Source organism: Amphiprion ocellaris, chromosome 19 (assembly GCF_022539595.1).
Source record: "Amphiprion ocellaris isolate individual 3 ecotype Okinawa chromosome 19, ASM2253959v1, whole genome shotgun sequence".
Classification (NCBI taxonomy): Eukaryota; Metazoa; Chordata; class Actinopteri; family Pomacentridae; genus Amphiprion; species Amphiprion ocellaris.
Window position 1 is genome coordinate 10,717,033 of NC_072784.1, and position 19,645 is coordinate 10,736,677.

The 19,645-nt window shown below is 34.3% G+C and overlaps 2 protein-coding genes across 4 annotated transcripts; one reads left to right on the top strand and one right to left on the bottom strand.

The window, feature by feature from the left end:
• Positions 1-1,335: 1,335 nt before the first annotated feature.
• LOC111572475 (E3 ubiquitin-protein ligase CHIP-like) lies at positions 1,336-10,614 on the top strand. Of its 3 annotated transcripts, XM_055005112.1 has the most exons (9): positions 1,375-1,407; positions 2,802-2,853; positions 3,017-3,226; positions 6,051-6,249; positions 7,438-7,603; positions 8,656-8,743; positions 8,965-9,021; positions 9,135-9,251; positions 9,915-10,614. In XM_055005112.1, exons 3-9 carry the CDS (start codon positions 3,107-3,109, stop codon positions 10,038-10,040), a joined length of 873 nt encoding a protein of 290 aa, XP_054861087.1. In that variant the 5' UTR covers positions 1,375-1,407; positions 2,802-2,853; positions 3,017-3,106; the 3' UTR covers positions 10,041-10,614. The 3 variants fall into 3 exon arrangements, with proteins under 3 accessions (XP_054861086.1, XP_054861087.1, XP_054861085.1); XM_055005111.1 differs by lacking the exon at positions 2,802-2,853 and having other exon boundaries at positions 1,336-1,407; XM_055005110.1 differs by lacking the exon at positions 2,802-2,853 and having other exon boundaries at positions 1,393-1,532.
• Positions 10,615-10,684: 70 nt separating this feature from the next.
• Positions 10,685-18,613, bottom strand: jmjd8 (jumonji domain containing 8). Its single transcript, XM_023276144.3, has 9 exons — positions 18,403-18,613; positions 17,474-17,569; positions 17,245-17,293; positions 15,920-16,016; positions 14,653-14,721; positions 14,415-14,534; positions 14,251-14,318; positions 13,047-13,181; positions 10,685-11,614 (listed from the first exon to the last, which is right to left on the bottom strand). The coding sequence occupies exons 1-9, from the start codon at positions 18,483-18,485 to the stop codon at positions 11,534-11,536; spliced, it is 798 nt and encodes a 265-aa protein (XP_023131912.2). The 5' UTR covers positions 18,486-18,613; the 3' UTR covers positions 10,685-11,533.
• Between the last annotated feature and the right edge of the window lie 1,032 nt (positions 18,614-19,645).

Genomic DNA, 19,645 nt, shown 5'->3' on the forward strand with positions numbered 1-19,645 from the left:
ATTTGAAAACGAAATGACTGATTTCTTGTTGGATTCACAAAAGAGGTTAAAATCTGTAAACATTATTCACAGTTTATTTGTCTGTGTTGATGAGCTTTGAGCTGCAAACCATTCTGTTATTTTAGCCAATATTTGTTTACATTTTTAAAATTAAATAGGACAAATTAGATATTAACAGTTTACTTTTGCTATGTATTATTGGATGTACTGACAAATACCAATTAATTACTTTTCAACTGAAGAAATGTTAAAAACATAATAATTTTTAGGCAAGTTCTGAAGCCTTCAAATTCCTGTAGCAGTTAATGCGAACACGCTATTGAGCTGAGTTTATTTTAAAGCCTTTTTTAAATTTAATTTTGTGAAATTAAAAAATCCCAAATTCCCTATTAATAGACTTTTGTTTGATATGTAATCATGGTTGGATAGATAGATAGATAGATAGATAGATAGATAGATAGATAGATAGATAGATAGATAGATAGATAGATAGATAGATAGATAGATAGATAGATAGATAGATAGATAGATAGATAGATAGATAGATAGATAGATAGATAGATAGATAGATAGATAGAACCTTTATTGATCCTGCAACCGGGAAATTTTCAGTGTTACAGCAGCAGAAACAGTACAAAGAAAAAGAGCAGCACACAATGCACACTTATTGTGAGACAAATGTACTTTATAGGTACTTTATATACATGTAGATGTTTACAGAAAAATTTCTGTGAAATTGCACATACTGTCCATATTTCCTTGAATCTCCCTCGGGATTATTAATCAATCAATCAATCTATCTATCTATCTATCTATCTATCTATCTATCTATCTATCTATCTATCTATCTATCTATCTATCTATCTATCTATCTATCTATCTATCTATCTATCTACATTTATTGGGCATGCTCTTGAGCGTTGTTGTATAGCCTATTTTTGAATAAATTATGTTAAATTAAATATGCCGAATTCTTTATTAATATATTTTTGTTTGATATGTAGTCATGGATGTAATGATAACCATCAATAAATTACTATGATGCTTAAGAAATCATAAAACCTATGATTTCTCAGTCAAGTTCTGAAGCATTCCAGCTGCTGCTTCGTTTTTTAACCTATATTTGTCCACATTTTGGAACATAAAGGACGCCGAATTAAATTTTAAACGTTTTTCTTTTCTGTGTATCGATGATTGTCCTTACACCTATAAGTGAATAACTTTAAAACTGAAAAGATTTTAAAAATCTGCTGATTCTCAGGCGGGTTCTGAAGACTTCCGGGTTTGGGCAGCCATCTTTAAAGCAAACAGACGTACAGCGTGCCGCCTGATGACGCGTTTTTCGTCACTGATTAAAACCAAAACATCTGTTAGCTTCATCACATCAAAAGTTGTAGCTAGCGGCAGGTAGGTTGCATCGTCAGTTAGCCACCGTATTTTATCACATTTAAACTGCTCATTTACATAAAACATAATCTTTATGAAATATTTAACCGCTTCACTGTTAAGGCGGTTATCAAAGAGAAACGCAGGTAGGTAAATTTGACGGTTAAATATGTAGTTAGCTCACCGTTAGCTTACCGATGTAATGCTAATGTTAAAGCACTTCATCATGTTAATTAGCGTTATAGTGACTGGCAGAAGGACTTTTAACGAGCTGCTACAAACCGAAATATGTCAGAATTAAAGTGATTTATGGTTGAAACAGCAGAGATGGAGGCTGACAGACGTTAGCTTCATATTAGCAGTGATTCAGGGCAGATGCAGCTCAAATATACATGAAATGTGAATTAAATCAGCTTGTCATTGCTCATATCTGTCATTTCTGACATATTTGTAGTAATTTACATGAAAAAGACAATATATATATATATATATATATATACAAAAAATAGAAGAATATGGTATGTTTGGTACATTTAGAGTTCATAAAAAACTTTTATTAACTGATATATGATGGAATTCCAGACATCGCTTCTTTATCTAGGGCTGTATATTGACTAATAGTGTATGTCAAGTGTGTCTATATATCTAAATAAAAGTACTAATACCACAGTTACTACTGGTACTCAATAAGAAAAAAATGCTTCAATAGGATAAGCTAGAACTCTCTCATTGCTTATTTAATTAGTTTAAATGAATGAAATAATTAAAATTAATCAGGAAAATAAAGCACTAAAATAACTCAATGTCTAAAAATACCCCCTGTAGCCGATATATTATAGGATTGTTAGATTTATCACTAGCTGCTTAATTAATTCATTTATTTTTGTTACGACTGAAGCTGATGAATGATTCTCATAATAAATGTAAATTTACAGATAATACTCGCATCTTCCACGCTGAATAATAAATGGAAATAACTAATAGGTACAACAGCAAAAAGTCTTATTTAAGGAGCTGCACTTACAGCTGTTTTTGCAACAGTATAAACTGCTTTATCATTCAAATAGTTACTTGTGAAAATGTTTGTTAATCAAATAATTAATTAATATATACATCACCTCACTGCTACTTGTATTTACTGTGGAGTTGTTCATTTTGACCAAACAAAAATTTGCAAAGATTTTAATTTTGTGCACATCGAATTGCATTAAACTCAGTGTACATGTACAACTGAAAAGTTATCCTTTGCAAATTAAATTCTGTCAAACTAACTGGGATATTGTCATGCCACTATATATTATTAACTTCACCAGCCAAAGATATCATCCATCCATACATTCAGAACGTTTGCAGGTTAGTTTAATAATTGACAATCAATTAATCGTTGCAGTTCTAATGTATCATCTGTTTTTCAGGAGAATTTTAAACAGTTGCCAGATTAAACAAGCTACCTGTCCTTCTTATCAGGTATCAATATTCTACTTAAAAGCTTTAAAACATAACAAATACAGTCTAATATCAGACATGTCGAGATGTATAATTTACAGTAAAAATGCTGTTTTAACATTTTCCACTCAGGATTTTGAACAAATGAAACTCCCTTTCTCTGTTTCGGGTGTTTTTCCATCAGTTTCCATCCGTCCTGCTGGATTTGAGCGTCAGAATTGGGAAGCAAAGCGAGAAGGCGGCTGCCGGCGGAGCAGCAAGCCTCGGGGACAAGATGTCGGAGAGTCCGGAGAAGAGCGCCTCGGTGTCGGCTCAGGAGCTGAAGGAACAAGGAAACCGGCTGTTTCTGAGCCGTAAATACCTGGAGGCTGCAGCCTGCTACAGCAATGCCATAGTAGGAATATGTTTAACTTTATACGCAGCATCAGAATGTCTGAATGCATAAAAGGGTTTCTCCTGAAAATAGTCTTCTGTGCAGGATGACACGGAATGACACAAATTATTCAAATATCTTTCATTATTTAATTTACAAAAATGGAAACATTCTGATATCAACATGTCAAACATTATTGAAAAGGCCTGTAATGAACTTAGTATTTATTTTTTAATTATTCTTTCTCGTCTTCTCACTCCCCTGTGGAAACACTGCCTGCAGTTCAGCTGAAATGACCCTGAAATTTTTATTTTTTAACATGACTGTTGGTCACAGAGTCAGTACTGGCTTCTGATTTACACCGAGGAGAGCAGGAGTTTTAGTTTAGCATATTATATAGAAACATTAAGATTTTAAGCTCAGATTTGGATCAGTGTCACTGGAGGTCTTGTTGGTCAAAACAGCTGCAGGATATATTTTTATTATCTTATTTGTTGAGATGAGAGATGAGGACTTGGTCTCATGCTACTGGGAACTTGGTAAGGCAGCTTTATTTGTAAAGCACAGTTCATACACTAGGGCAACTCAATGTGCTTTACATGAAAATGTTACAGTTTCTCTCAGTCGCTTTGGTACATTTCTCAGATCAGAATTGAAATTCTCAAAACTACTTGTTCAATCTTTACATCATTGTGTTACTTGTGCATCAAAAAATCAGTTTCTCATTTCTTTGAACAAGTTGCAAATGCTTTGGTTCATCCATGCAAATGATTGTGTACAATTCTCTGCTGTTTCCTACATTATCAGTTGCTTATGTCATGTTGATCAGAATGTATTATAATGGGTCTCTGTTGAATCGTCTCACCCTCCACAACATTTAGGCATTAGTTCATCGCATAAGTCTTTACATGCAAAATGGTTGAAGAAGTTGTCATAATATGTTAAGAATGTTTCTATACATTTCCATTAGACTTTTTTCTAAATCTGTCCTGAATTGGTAAATTGCTCCCATGTGAATCTTGACTTGACTTTTTCTACGAAGGGAAATATGTGAAGGTTTAGAGTTTTCTGAAATCACTCAAAGACACAAGAGAAGATATTTGTGACATGGATGAGAATTTGTGGTCCAACAGACAGGAACATCAGGAGGTGTAGGAAGACTGTACTGTAATTCCTACAGCACTGCATGTACAGTTTTCCTTAAGGAGACTGTCCTATGTTCACATTTCTACTTTTGTCTTTTCTTTGAGCTATGCAGAGCTGTTTTCCTTTCTGTATCGCAATAACATGGTCTGTCAACTGATTACAAGAGTAAAAGCATAAATGTGAATCTTGTCCAGTCTCTTGCAATCAATCTCCCACATTCACTAAGGTGTAATTTACAATTTACAATCATTGTCATCAAAACTTCAGCCATAGTTTACATCAGAACATCCCTCCAGAGAACACTGTTATAACGACAACATGACTAAACAATTTGACTCTTATCTACACACAATGACACAAGGACTTATTCTGATGCCACTGACATGTTCACTGACACAGATATTTACTTTTGAGAGATGAACTAAGTATTTTGAGCAAGAGACTGGCTTTTGCAGATAATTCATGGTGTTTTGCTATTTATACAAATTGTTTTGAGAAATGCACTTACTGTTTTGCAAATGTCGAGGATGATTCGAGAAACGTACCAAAGCGACTGTATAATTTTTGGAAACATTCGGACAAGCATAAAAAGCACAATTACAATGACAAATATAATAAAACATGGAAAAGAACAGGGAAATTAGAGATATATAGAAAAATAAAATTACAATTTGCATTTAAAACAATTTAAAATAAGCTGTAATAGGAAAGTAGTGGCAAACAGAAAAGTCTTGAGCTGTGATTTAAAAGAAGAGAGAGTTGGAGCAGACCTACAGCTTTCAGAGAGTTTGTTCCAGATATGTGGAGCATAATGAGAAAACACTGCTTCACCAGGTTTAGTTCTAACTCTAGGGACTGGAAGCAGACCAGTACCTGATGGCCTCAGAGGTCCAGATGGTTCATTAAGTCACAGCAGATCAGCTGTATTTTGGGCCTAAACCATCAGCAGAATTTTAAAATCTGTTCTCTGGCAGACAGGAAGCCAGTGCAGAGATGGAAGAACTGGAGTGATGGGATTTACTCTTTTGGTGTTTGTTAGGACTCGAGCAGCAGCATTCTGTCTGAGCTGCAGTCGTCTGATGGACTTTTTAGGGAGTCCTGTAAAGACACCGTTACAGTTGTCTAGTCTGCCAAAGATAAATACATGGACCAGTTTTTCTTAATCCTGCTGAGACATTAGTCCATTAATCCTCGTGTCGTCCTGCGGGTCAAATTGACCCGTTTTAAAGTTTGACAATGTGGAAAAAATATATTTTCACAATGAAACTTCTGATGTCCACATTTTCAACATTTTTGGGAAATCTTTGAACATTTTTTGGTGGAAAAAAGAAATTTTAAAAATGTTTCTTAAGAACATTCACAAAAAAATCAACCAAAATCCAGCAAATTTCACTGGATTTTGGTTGATTTTTTGTGAATGTTCTTAAAGAAAATATTAGAAGTTTTACTGATATATATGTAATCATTTTAGACATTTTTAGGATTTTTTTGGAAGATTTTTACTCATTTTTTAAAAAATATTTACAAGAATTTTCTTGCCACATTTGGGGGATTTTTTTAAAATGAAACTTTTAAAGGAAACCTTTAATGAATTATTGGAATTTTCTTCCTGAAGGTTTTGCAAATTTTCAGAAATTTGGGGAATTTTTTTGCAGAATTTTTGTATTTTTTCAGACAAGTTTGTGTTTCCTTTCTGCAGAACCACAGTCCGTCCGTCCCGGCGTTCTACACCAACAGAGCTCTGTGCTACGTGAAGCTGCAGCAGCACGATAAAGCTCTGACCGACTGCAGAAACGCTCTGGAGCTCGACAGCCAGTCGGTCAAAGCTCACTTCTTCATGGGTCAGTGTCACCTGGAGATGGAAAACTACGACGAGGCCATCGGCAACCTGCAGAGAGGTACGAGAGGTTCTAGAGTTTAATAAAGGTTATTCAAACCAGATGGAGGCGACTGTCAGTGTTGAAAGAGAGAGAAAAGTAGTCGGGCAGCTTTAAAGAGTCGTTTCTTATTTAGACAGGATTCAACGTTTAACTGTCAGAATCATAATTACAAACAAATAGACACTTTTAAATGTGTAATTTGGGTTATAAAATCTAAATAAAATACTAAAATATCAAGACATAAAAGGAGAACAGCTTGTGAAGTTAATAATATAATAACTTATACTATCAAAATTTTAAATAAAAATAAAAGAATATATATATATATATATATATATATATATATATATATATATATATATATATATATATATATATATATATATAAAATACTAAAAAACCAAGACAGTGCAGGATAAAAATAATATTTTATATTAATAATGAAATCTAAATTACATAAATATTAAAAATTAACTACAAAATCAGGTAAAACTGGATTAAAATGTAAAATAAACGAGTATAACAAAATAAAATATATATGAACTAGTAAAATATAAATCAGACAGAACAGAATAAAAACTTGAAAGATCCATTCATAAAATAGAATTATTATTTTTTGTTTAATACAAAAAATACTAAAAGCACAACAGCATAGCAACTTGTAAGATTAATTCCTAAAATAAGAATAAAAAATTATTATAAAAGTGAGACAGAAAACTGTAAACAAAAGAAATTGTAAAATCAATGTGTGAAATAAATCAGAAATGCTGAAGTAGCAAACATAACGAGACAACAACTGGTGAGAACAAAATCTTGAAGAAATAAAAAAATATATATATATAAATATAAAGAACAGGATGAAAACAAGTAAAATCAATTTCTAAATAATGATAAATAATAATTCTAAAATAATAAATATGAAATATTTCCACCACTAAGAGCCAAAACATGAACAGCTGGTCTTTCACACAAATAATGAAGCAATATTTTCACATGAAGTTTAAAACTGTTTCAAACTAAAATCAGAGACAGAAGACATCTAGTTACAGGTGAAAACTTCTCAACATCACGTGGCTGATTAAGAAGGAAATGTAGAATATATTTGGGTTTTAAAACCAGTAGAACCAATTTAAACTGCCACCTTGTGTTGGTGACTGATGAAACAGATGAAAAACTGACGTTTCCTTCCTGGTTTTCTCGCTGCAGCGTATAACTTGGCCAAAGAGCAGCGGCTGAACTTCGGCGACGACATTCCCAGCGCTCTGAGGATGGCCAAGAAGAAACGCTGGAACAACATGGAGGAGAGAAGAATCAACCAGGAGAGCGAGCTGCACGCCTACCTCACCAGACTGATCCTGGCCGAGAAAAAGAGGCAAAACACCCCAGTTCAGCTGATTATCTAGAGATGAAGAGTTACTGTCTCATATTCACCTGAACAGGAAGAACTGGGAGCATCTGGATGTTTGATGATGGTTTTATATCAGCTGATGCCACAGCAGTCTTGTTTCTATAAAAGTGTGTCATAAATTTAAATATCAAGTAAAAATATATAATATAAACCATGTTGTTGTAAGAACAAATTTTAATATTTAAAATTTTTAAAAATGCCAAAAATAAGAGAACAGGATAGAAACATATATATTGTTGTATGTACTAAATATAAAAGCAAGACAGAATAGGATAATGTGCAAGACCTAATTTTAAAATAAAAAATATATTTAAAAAAAAAAAACAAAAACCTAAAAGCAAGATGGAACAGGATAAGAACTTCAAATTTTAAAAGTATATTAAAAATGTGTAAAAACAAGACAACAGGACAAAATTTATTTTATTTGAAATAAAAAAATAAAATTATTGAAAAAGCAAAACCAAACAAGATAACAGCTTGTAAGAGCAATTCCTAAAATATATTATAAAAATTTAATAAACAACTGAGACAGAAAACTGGATATAAAACTTGTAAAACCAATGTATAAAACAAAATCAAATAGATATAAAAAATAAATAAGCAAAACAGAACGGGATCACAACTGGTAAGATTATATTCTGAAACAGAAAATTATTTTTAAAAAATACTAAAACCAAGACAGAACAGGATAATAACATCAAATTTATAGTTAAAAGAAATTCTAATACACTAAAAAAACAAGACAGTGCAGAATAACAACTAGAAAGAGTAATTCCTAAAACATAACAAACACAGTAATTTAGAAAATAAAATGCGACTTTGGCTTGTTTCTGTTTGGAGTCCGATGAAAATTTTTTCCAGGTTGTATTTGTTTAGGTTTTTTTTCACGTTTTTTGAATGATAAAACCAAGATATTTTTCATAAAAGTGAACCTTTAGAAGAAACATATTGTGTGTTTAGTTCTTTTTTAAATAGAATTGTTGGTTTGTAAATTATGTTTGTGTTTGAATCCTCAGAGAGCTGGAGGGCTGCAGACAGAAACAACAGGACAAATCAGACGACAGCAGAGTTCAACACAATCTCAACGAGATCCACACAAAACACGTAGGATTTTACCTGGAAATTCTTCTCTTATGTTAATTCTGTCAGGAGTCGACCATGAAAAAGCAGGAAAATTTATTGTGTTGCATTCAAAACACCTTGGATTTAATGTGACGCCTGCAGAAATATGTGTTTAAGTAGTTTCTGTGTTTCTCCCATCTAATATTCTACTTTTAACCATCAAATGTGATTATTGAAATGTTAAAAGGTGTACTTCTCCTCAGGATAAGTATCTGTCAGACATGGAGGAGCTTTTCTGTCAAGTCGACGAGAAGAGGAAGGTTAGTGTCGTTGCCGGGGTAACAAACAACATCCATTGACACACAGAGGCAGAGTTAGCTTTTATTTGACTCTGAGGATGTAATGGGAGGAATCCGTCTGCTGCGTTTGACAGAAGCGAGAGATTCCAGACTTCCTGTGTGGAAAGATCAGCTTCGAGCTGATGAGGGAACCCTGCATCACTCCCAGCGGAGTCACGTACGACCGCAAAGACATCGAAGAGCATCTGCAGGTACAGACTGACCACAAATCAGCAACTAAAGCCACTGAAGGGACGATCCAGACACGTTTACAGGGTTTATGGTTTTTACAGCAGAGTTTCAGTTTGCACTACTGTTAATTTTACCTTTTAAATGTCACAAAATGAAACTATTTGCATCAAATCAAAAGTTGAGCCAATGATGATGCCTTTATTTGTTTAGCACTTCTTGAAAACAAGGTTACAAAGAGATTAACAATTAAACTAATGTCAAATTAATATGAAAAGAAATAGCCACAGAGACGCATAATGGCCTTGAATAGACAGAAATGGCCAAGAACACACCAACAATACCTCTGTGCTTCACTGTCAGGACTATGCCCCCATTGTGGTAATTTATTTATTTAATTTTTGATTTATATGGTGTTGCACAGGGATGTACTCACTGCTTCTGTTGACTGTTTTTATCTGTTACTTTTAGTTGTTAATTTCAAGTTTTCCATTATTGAACAGCAGAATTTTCACATTCAAACTTATCAAAACCGAACCAATCACAAAATACTCTCAGCAGCTGCAACTGATTTTCCTCTCATTGATTCATCAGCAGAGATTTGCTCTAAGTCAGTAACTTCTTTCAAACAGGAGCTTCCTCAAATCTGTGCATCCAAACTCAGATGCTTGTTGTTCTTCCTGCAGAGAGTCGGACATTTTGATCCGGTGACTCGAACTCCGCTGACCCAGGACCAGCTGATCCCAAACCTGGCCATGAAGGAGGTCATCGATGCTTTTATTGTGGAGAACGGCTGGGTGGAGGACTACTGAGGACAAGTCAGTGTGTTCAGAGCTGAATGTCAATGAACTCGGTGTAGTTCAGGTTCCTTTAAAAAAACACATTTTTCCTTAAATCCGTTTAAAGTCGGACTGATCAGATCTGAGACTTTATAGAGTCGACACACTACAATGATGCTGAAAAATAATCACACATTTCAACTGTAAATAAAAAGACAAATGTTGTGTTTGCTGGCAAACAGAAAGAGAAGAAAGTTTAATCGGCAGCAGGTGGAAGAACCGGTTTGCGTTTCATGTGTTGATCAGTGAATTTAGCCTCTTCCAGGTTTGTTTCCTGGTTAGATTTTGTGTCGCCGTGTTTTATCAGCATCAGACAATAGTTCATAAACTGATATTTATCTCCGGTTGCTTGCAATATGGTGCACAAGTTTGCTGTTTAAATGTGATATTTAGCTTTAAAGAGCTCAAATGTGACTTTTTTTTGTAAAAGGCTTTATAGATTCTGAGTGGAGCAGATTTAGCAGAAAATACAGTTTAGATTCAGGCTTTAAATCATGTGCTGCTGTTTGAAAATGTTCCGACTCAATAAAACTTCATGTTTTCTACATTTGAGCTTCAGTTTTATCTACTCAGTGATTATAAATCGTACGAAAACAGCCAAACATGAGACACTTCAGTTCAGTTTTATCCATTTATTAACTTTATTTAGCCACATGTTCATTAGATTTCTCAGTAAAATTCATTAGAGGACATAAATATAAAACATTTCATGCATCTCACCAGTGAAAGTGGGATTTGTAATTAAATACAGGAATGTTGAAGAGACAGTATTATTATCAATGAATTCATATTCTTGGTCCAGTCTTTTTATAATGTTATCATTAAGTCAATTTAAAGATTTTATTGTTCTGATTTTCTGCTTAAACAACTTTCAGGTCAATTTTTACTAAATCCTGGGTTTAAAAAGTGATATTTTTTTAAAACATGGCAAAAAATGACAATATTTATCAGCCAGGAACTGTACAAACACAGAATTATGGGATTTTCCAACAGTCTTTGAATGACGATTAAGTCATTTAAAGTGGATTTTGTTTAAACCCAAAGAGAAACATCAGACATTTACACGTTTCTACATTTTAAACTCTCTTCAGCTGCAGTTATTGGACTTAGTGGAAAATATTCTGGTCGTTGTGTGAATTACTGAGACTGAACCACTGCTTCCACCTAGAAAAGATCTTTACATTTACTTTCAAGTAGATCTGTTACTTCAAACACCTTTTGAATCCAGCCTCTAAAACAAAAGTTGTGCTCTTTAAATACCATAAAATAACAATTAATGGAAGCTTGTTGACATTTAAGGGCTACAGTCAGATTAAAAAAAAAAAAAGGAATGACACAAAATGATTAACAGACTTGGTCACGGCTCGTTGTCTCTCCTGAAAATTAGCCCGTTTTCCTTCCGGTCAGCCTGCGACGGAAGAGAAACTGATTTTAAAAAAGGAATTGTTTAAAAAGTAGAGCCGAGTTCAGCCCAGGAAGGTGGAGATGAAAACACTGGTGTCCAGGTTGAGGGTTGCGTGCCACCAGCGGTCGGGGAAATACAGCACCTGGTGGAAACAAACAACAAAAACCCTCCCGTTAACACTGATTCTAGATTTTCTTCTTCAACAAAAGATACTTTAAACTGACTGTGATTGGGTCTGTAAACAAAGCCATTGTGGTCTGAGATTTTAAAAAAAGAGCTGCTTCTGTTTCACTGTGTTCACTGTGGTCACCCTGACCATTAATGGATGGTTTTCAGTTTATGATGGGTGTCTATGGGGTGGGATGTTTTGTAACTCTCAGAATTTCTCCTCTAAATTCACAATTTACCATCTAAAAGTAGTAAGTTTCTCCTTTTCCCCCCATCGTCTCCGTGCTTCACTGTCAGGATGATGCTGCTCAGACTGACACCAAACAGGCAGGACTCCATCTGAGTCTTATCTCTCATTGTGATACGACTTGGGGTTTTATTCATAAATCCCTTTAAGATGCAAAGTGTACATGAGTTTCTGGTGGTTGTTTTGGGTCTCTGTGTGGTTGTTTTTGTGTCTCTATGAGGTTGTTTTTGTGTCTCTATGAGGTTGTTTTGTGTCTCTATCAGGATGTTTGGTGTCTCTTTGAGGATGTTTTGTGTCTCTGTGAGGTTGTTTTGTGTTTCTACGAACTTGTTTTGTGTCTCTATGAGGTTGTTTTGCATCTATGAAGTCATTTTGTGTCTCTATAAGGTTGTTTTGCATCTATGAAGTCATTTTGTGTCTCTATGAGGTCATTTTGTGTCTCTATGAGGACGTTTTGTGTCTCTTTGAGGTCGTTTTGTGTCTCTAAGGTCGTTTTGTGTCTCTATGAGGTTGTTTTGTGTCTCTTTGAGCTTGTTTTGTGTCTCTTTGAGGTCATTTTGTGTCTCTATGAGGTTGTTTTGTGTCTCTTTGAGCTTGTTTTGTGTCTCTTTGAGGTCATTTTGTGTCTCTATGAGGTTGTTTTGTGTCTCTTTGAGCTTGTTTTGTGTCTCTTTGAGGTCATTTTGTGTCTCTATGAGCTTGTTTTGTGTCTCTGAGGTCATTTTGTGTCTCTATGAGGTTGTTTTGTGTCTCTTTGAGGTCATTTTGTGTCTCTTTGAGGTGGTTTTGTGTCTCTTTGAGGTTGTTTTGTGTCTCTTTGAGGTTGTTTTGTGTCTCTTTGAGGTCATTTTGTGTCTCTATGAGCTTGTTTTGTGTCTCTGAGGTTATTTTGTGTCTCTATGAGATTGTTTTGTGTCTCTGAGGTCATTTCGTGTCTCTTTGAGGTTGTTTTGTGTCTCTTTGAGGTGGTTTTGTGAGGCCACAGTGTTGGAAATTGTTACAGGAGCAAAGAAACACCCAGAAACTGTTTGTTTGTGTTCAGAGGGTTAAATACATTCACCGTGGTGTTTATACAGTCTGTGATATCTTTGGAATATCTGCACAAGAATTTGTGTTGTTAGTGTGGAGTTTTAAACCCGACTGCAGGAGGTGTTGTTACCTCTCCAGGTCTGATGGTACACTCTAGCGGAGCCTCTTCCTCTGGCAGGTTTGGGTAGGTCTCTGTGACCCAGGACAGGGTGGTTCTGTTGGGGTGGAAGTGAGGCTCCTTATCGGGCGGATAGAGGAACCAGCGCTGTGGAGAAACACAAACATTCAGTTTGTCACCAACAGGTGAACATGGACTGGTTTGGTGCTGTTCTGGTTGTGTTTGTTGTTGTTCTGCTGTGACTTTTTGAACGTCTCGCTGCTGGTTGTTCAATTGTGTTTTTGTGTCTTAAAACAAAAGTTCATCAGCGACTCGACTCAGGCTGAAGTCTCCAGGTTGATTGGTAGGTCGATGCTCTTATTTATCTGCTTTTTTTCACTGTGAAACAATCTGTTTATTGTAGTTATCTAATGTTATTCTTTAATATCTGTTGGATTATGATGTGAAAGCATCACAAAAAGATGTGAAATTACTACAAAAAGAAATAAAATCACAAAAAGATGCACAATAAACCTAAAATCACCACAAAAATATGCAAAATGAACAGAGAAAAATGAAATCACCATGGAAAGATGCAAAAGCACCACAAAGACACAAAAACATAAAAAAAACATGCAAAACAAACACTGAATAATGACTTTAGAATATTAAATTAGTCATGAAATAAACATAGAAAAACATAAAATCACCACAAAAATATGCAAAAGCATCAGAAAGACACAAAATTGTAAAAAGATGCAAAATAAACATCAAATCATGAATATATGATTATAAATTAGTCATGAAATCAACATAAAAAACAAAATCAAGACGAAAATATGCAAAAGCATCAGAAAAAGACACCGAATCATAAAAACATGCAAAAAAAACATTAAATAATGACTATATAATAATAAATTAGTCATGAAATCAGCATAAGAACCAAAAATTATCCCCAAAAATGTGCAAAAGCACCAGAAAAACACACAAAATCATTAAAACATGCAAAATAAACATTAAACAATGACTATATAATAATAAATTAGTCATGAAATCAGCATAAAAAACATAAAATCACCAGGAAAACATGCAAAAGTGTCACAAAAAGGCAAAATTACCATGAAAAGATGCAAAATCAAAACAAAAACACACAAGATCACCTCAAAAAGATCTAATATCAGCAGATAAAATAGCTTCATTTTCAGAAAATAACTGCTTAATTTTGAAAATGTCTTACTTTTCGTCCATAAACGACCTCTGAGTAACCAGGACCATGCCAGTGGAAGGGAACTCCTGTTCCTGCACCTGAAGAGGAAAAACAAAGAAGAAAGGGATGAATGAGTCCTCAGGAGGATATTTAAAGCAGCTACATGTAATATTTGTTCCTCAGGCGTCTGCGACCTGCGATGCCGAAGCTAAAAGCTCCGCTGGTGTTTGGCAGAACGAACGGTGGAGACTCGTACTGATCGAACAAACTCTGCCACTCGGTGAAGTTGTTGTCTCCGAAGAAATACAGAGTTTCTGCAGAACAAACAGACAAACGTGGAGACATTCAGAGTCACAAACGTCCAGAATCAAGTTTTTAAAACAAAGAAATCTGCTTTTGTTTGGAGCTGAAGTCAGAATTTTTTTTTCTCACCGCTGCCAAGAGTGTCTGCAGCCTGAGGCCTCAATAGAACGTCAACATACTGCTGGAAGGAGACGTCCACTGAAACACACCGATCAATAAATACAGACTGAAACACACCGATCAATAAATACAGGCTGAAACACGTCGATCAATAAATACAGACTGAAACACGTCGATCAATAAATACAGGCTGAAACACGTCGATCAATAAATACAGGCTGAAACACGTCGATCAATAAATACAGACTGAAACACGTCGATCAATAAATACAGGCTGAAACACACCGATCAATAAATACAGACTGAAACACACCGATCAATAAATACAGGCTGAAACACATCGATCAATAAATACAGGCTGAAACACATCGATCAATAAATACAGGCTGAAACACACCGATCAATAAATACAGACTGAAACACACCGATCAATAAATACAGGCTGAAACACACCGATCAATAAATACAGGCTGAAACACGTCGATCAATAAATACAGACTGAAACACGTCGATCAATAAATACAGGCTGAAACACGTCGATCAATAAATACAGACTGAAACACGTCGATCAATAAATACAGGCTGAAACACGTCGATCAATAAATACAGGCTGAAACACGTCGATCAATAAATACAGGCTGAAACACACCGATCAATAAATACAGGCTGAAACACGTCGATCAATAAATACAGACTGAAACACGTCGATCAATAAATACAGACTGAAACACACCGATCAATAAATACAGGCTGAAACACGTCGATCAATAAATACAGGCTGAAACACGTCGATCAATAAATACAGGCTGAAACACGTCGATCAATAAATACAGGCTGAAACACACCGATCAATAAATACAGACTGAAACACACCGATCAATAAATACAGACTGAAACACACCGATCAATAAATACAGGCTGAAACACGTCGATCAATAAATACAGACTGAAACACGTCGATCAATAAATACAGACTGAAACACGTCGATCAATAAATACAGGCTGAAACACGTCGATCAATAAATACAGACTGAAACACGTCGATCAATAAATACAGGCTGAAACACATCGATCAATAAATACAGACTGAAACACATCGATCAATAAATACAGACTGAAACACATCGATCAATAAATACAGACTGAAACACATCGATCAATAAATACAGACTGAAACACATCGATCAATAAATACAGACTGAAACACATCGATCAATAAATACAGGCTGAAACACGTCAGGACCAATAAATACAAATCGATCACAGAGATCAATACCTTTCCTGTAGGAGAAAGTGTTCGCTGTGCTCAGTTTAACCGTCCGAGAGCCGAACTCCTCCAACAAAGTCGACTTGGAGCAAAGCAGCCGGAATTTCTGTATAAATAAAATCATGTAAAATATTTAAAAGGAAGGAAAATCAATAAATACAATCAAATAAATATATTAAAAACAAATCAATACAATTAAATAAAAATATATATTATTAAGAAAGAACTACACAAGAGAGCAGCAGACGGAGCAGGGAAATAACAAATAAATAAAAAAAATCTATGATTAAAAAATACAACAAAAAAGAAATTAGTGAATTAATACAAGTATAAATTGTTATTTTTTTTAAAAAAAGGATATAATACATAAATAAATTAAATGTGTTTTAAATGAAACAAACAATAAGATTAGCAACAAAAAAAACTAAAAAAATAAAAACAGGATGCACCTAATACGCATTTAAATTTATAATACATTAAAAAGGAAATTAATGTGTTTAAAAAATACAATAAACACTATTTAAGACAAACAAAATGAAGGACACAGATAGAGCAGGGAAGTTATAAAAGTATCTGTCAATAAAAAAAATACAAATAAATATATTAAAAAATATATATAAAACATCTAAATTAAATTATCAATATAAAAAAATATTATCAATAAAAATAAAATTATACAAAATACTAAAATATATACATTCTATTATCAACACAAACATTTTATTATCAATAAAAATACTATAATAAAAATACTAAAAATATATAAATTAAATTGTCAATAGAAAAAATATCAATAAAAAATTAAAAATATAATTATTACAAATAATTAAAATGATAAATTATCAATAAAATATTTTTACTTATTAAAAAAATAAAAACATGTACACACACATACCAAAGACACATATAAGGAAACTCTCAATGAACAGAAAAAATTTATTAATAAATAAAAATTCAGTGTTTTTCCAATAAAAACGACTGCCAGTGGATTAAACAAAGAACTTTAAATAATGGAGCTGAGACCCTGTAAAGTTATTTATTGTGCTTTTTTTTACCAGAGAAATTTACATATTAGGAATTTATACCCAACAAAAAGACATAAAATATGACTTTAGCTTAATGTTATTCATAATAGGACTGAGGAATAAAGTGAAGAAAGTTTATTTACTTTCTGTTTTGGTTAAAGTTTTATTCCATCCTGTTAAACTGAGCGTAAAGTCAGATGATGTGTTTAATTATTTACACAAATCTGAAGCGTTTACAATCAAACTAAAGTGTTTGACTTGTTCTTCTATCATTCATCATTTATTGATGAACTTCCTGCTAAAACTCACCGTGTTGTCGGTGAATCCTCGGAGGACGACGGGCCGACTGTAAGCGTATCTGAAGACAAATTAATCCATTTATTATCAGCGTACAGATTCTAACATTAAAGTCATGGTTTAATATCTAAGCTAGATCAGCTTTAATCTCTTTTTTTCAAATTTTAGAGGCGGGAAACACAAACTAATTTCACTTCATGGGGTGAACATTTTGCAGATCTTGAGCCTCTGTGATGTTTACCTTTGGATGAACTCCTGATATGAGATCTGTGATCTGTCCAACACGTCTATGTTACAAACTCCTTCATCCTGTAAGCTGAAGTCTGATGGCAGCGACCTGAACGCAGCACAAAAGGTGAAAACACTCGTCACATATTTAGCTTCATATGCTGAACATTGACGCTCCTCCACTCAAAAACTTCTCAGTCAGGAGTCTAAACGTTGCTTAAAAGTTTCAGGATTTCAGCAAATTCACTCAAAATTAATCATTATTAAGTAGAAATTCATGCAGCACATTCAGTTTGATCTCTAATCAGTAATTCAATAATTCTACATAAATATGTTTTTAGAAAATAATAAGACTTTACAAAAGCTTCCATTATATCCATATTCACTCTGGACAAACAGGAAGCCTTTGTTCATGTTTTTATTGAAATTTATGCTAATATTTTTGTGGAGAATTCAGGTTTTAGTGTCGTAACATTGTTACTGATGTGGAGAGGCAGATTCAATTAGCTAAAAGATACAGAAAAACATTTATTTATTATTTATGTTATGGAAGGATTCAGCAACAACTGGGAAAAGGAGATAAATCAACTGAAAAGACTTGAATTAGCTACAAAAAGACTCAAATCAGCTACAAAGATTTAAATCAGCTACAAAAAGACTCAAATCAGCAATAAAGACACTAGAATCAGCTGCAAAAAGACTCAAATCAGCAATAAAGACACTAGAATCAGCTGCAAAAAGACTCAAATCATGTATAAAATTACTCTAATCAGGTAAAAAAATGATCTAATCAGCTACAAAGAGACTAAAACCAGCTACAAAGAGACTCAAATCAGCTCCAAAGAGACTTTCAGAGGACATTTATTGAACCCAGACTGCAGACGTGATACTTTAATGAGCTGATAACGTGTCGGTTCGGAGCAGCAGCTGCTGTGAACTCACCATCCTCCTCCTCCGTCCTCCGGATCCGCCTTCAGTCCGCAGAGAAAACACAAAAACACAACCTGAGCAGCTTTAAGTTCCATCCAGAAACGTGTCGGCGGTAAACTTTCACTCCGACAAACAGAAAATAATCTAAGATCCACAGAAAACACTTCAATAACTCACATTCTCGCCGAGCCTTAAGCGGCTTCTCACTTCCTGCTGGACGACCAATCAGAAAGCAGCACATTCTTGTGACCGTTGCTGCGTTCAGGGCACCTCGGAACTACCGTCCTCAGAAGATTTCTGACGTCGTTCAAGTACAAAAAGGAATCTCTGTATTCAACGACGATAGTAAATGTATTTACAAAAAAATAAAGCTAAACAAACAAACAAAACAAAACAAAAAAAACACGGAGAAAAGAATAAACTCTCCTGGAGCAGTTTCCACAGAATTTACCCAGTATTTTGTGCTGCAGTTGTGCGCACAGAGCAATGGCCCACAGGACTTGAAATGTTCACATGGTCGTCGGTTCGATCCCCGGCTTCTCCTGCTGCATGTGGTCGTGTCAAACGCAGCCAATAAAACATGGTAAAATGGTTTGAGTTTTCTTTTTTAAAAAAAGATAAAAACATTCTTTCTTTTAGACCTCTGGTTTTGGACTGTTTTTGGTTTGGTTTAGACCAGTTTTGAATTTGGTTTGTCTTTGGTTTTAGACTGTCAGATAATTCCATACTTAGTTTGGGAATTTGACAGATATTCGTTAGTTTGGACTGCTTTTAGACCTTGTTTTCCTTGGTTTTGGGAAGAGTTTACACCACTTTTGGTATGGGTTTCAAATTGCTTTTGTTCTGTGGTTTTTTTAAACCCTGGTTTTAGGCAGGGTTTAGACCAGCTTGGCACTAGTTATAAAATGACTTCGACCTTGACTTTAGACTTTTTAAATTTGGTCTTCGGTGTGGTTTAGGCCAGTTTTGAACTTGGTTTGACCTTGTTTTAGATTATTCTCGGACTCAGATTGGAGCTTAGTTTTGGTCTTTTTAAAGATCAGTTTTGGAGTTGGTATAGACAGGTGTTGGACTTATTTTAGATTTAATTTTAGACTGACTTTGAATGTGGTTTTGGAAAAGGTTGAAACCAGGTTTAGATCTAGTGTGGGGCTTCTGACTTAGTTTTGAGTTGATATTGCCTTTGATTTTCTACTGGTTTTAGACTATTTCTGGACTTAGATTCTTCTGGTTCTACTGGTTTTAAGTAATTTTT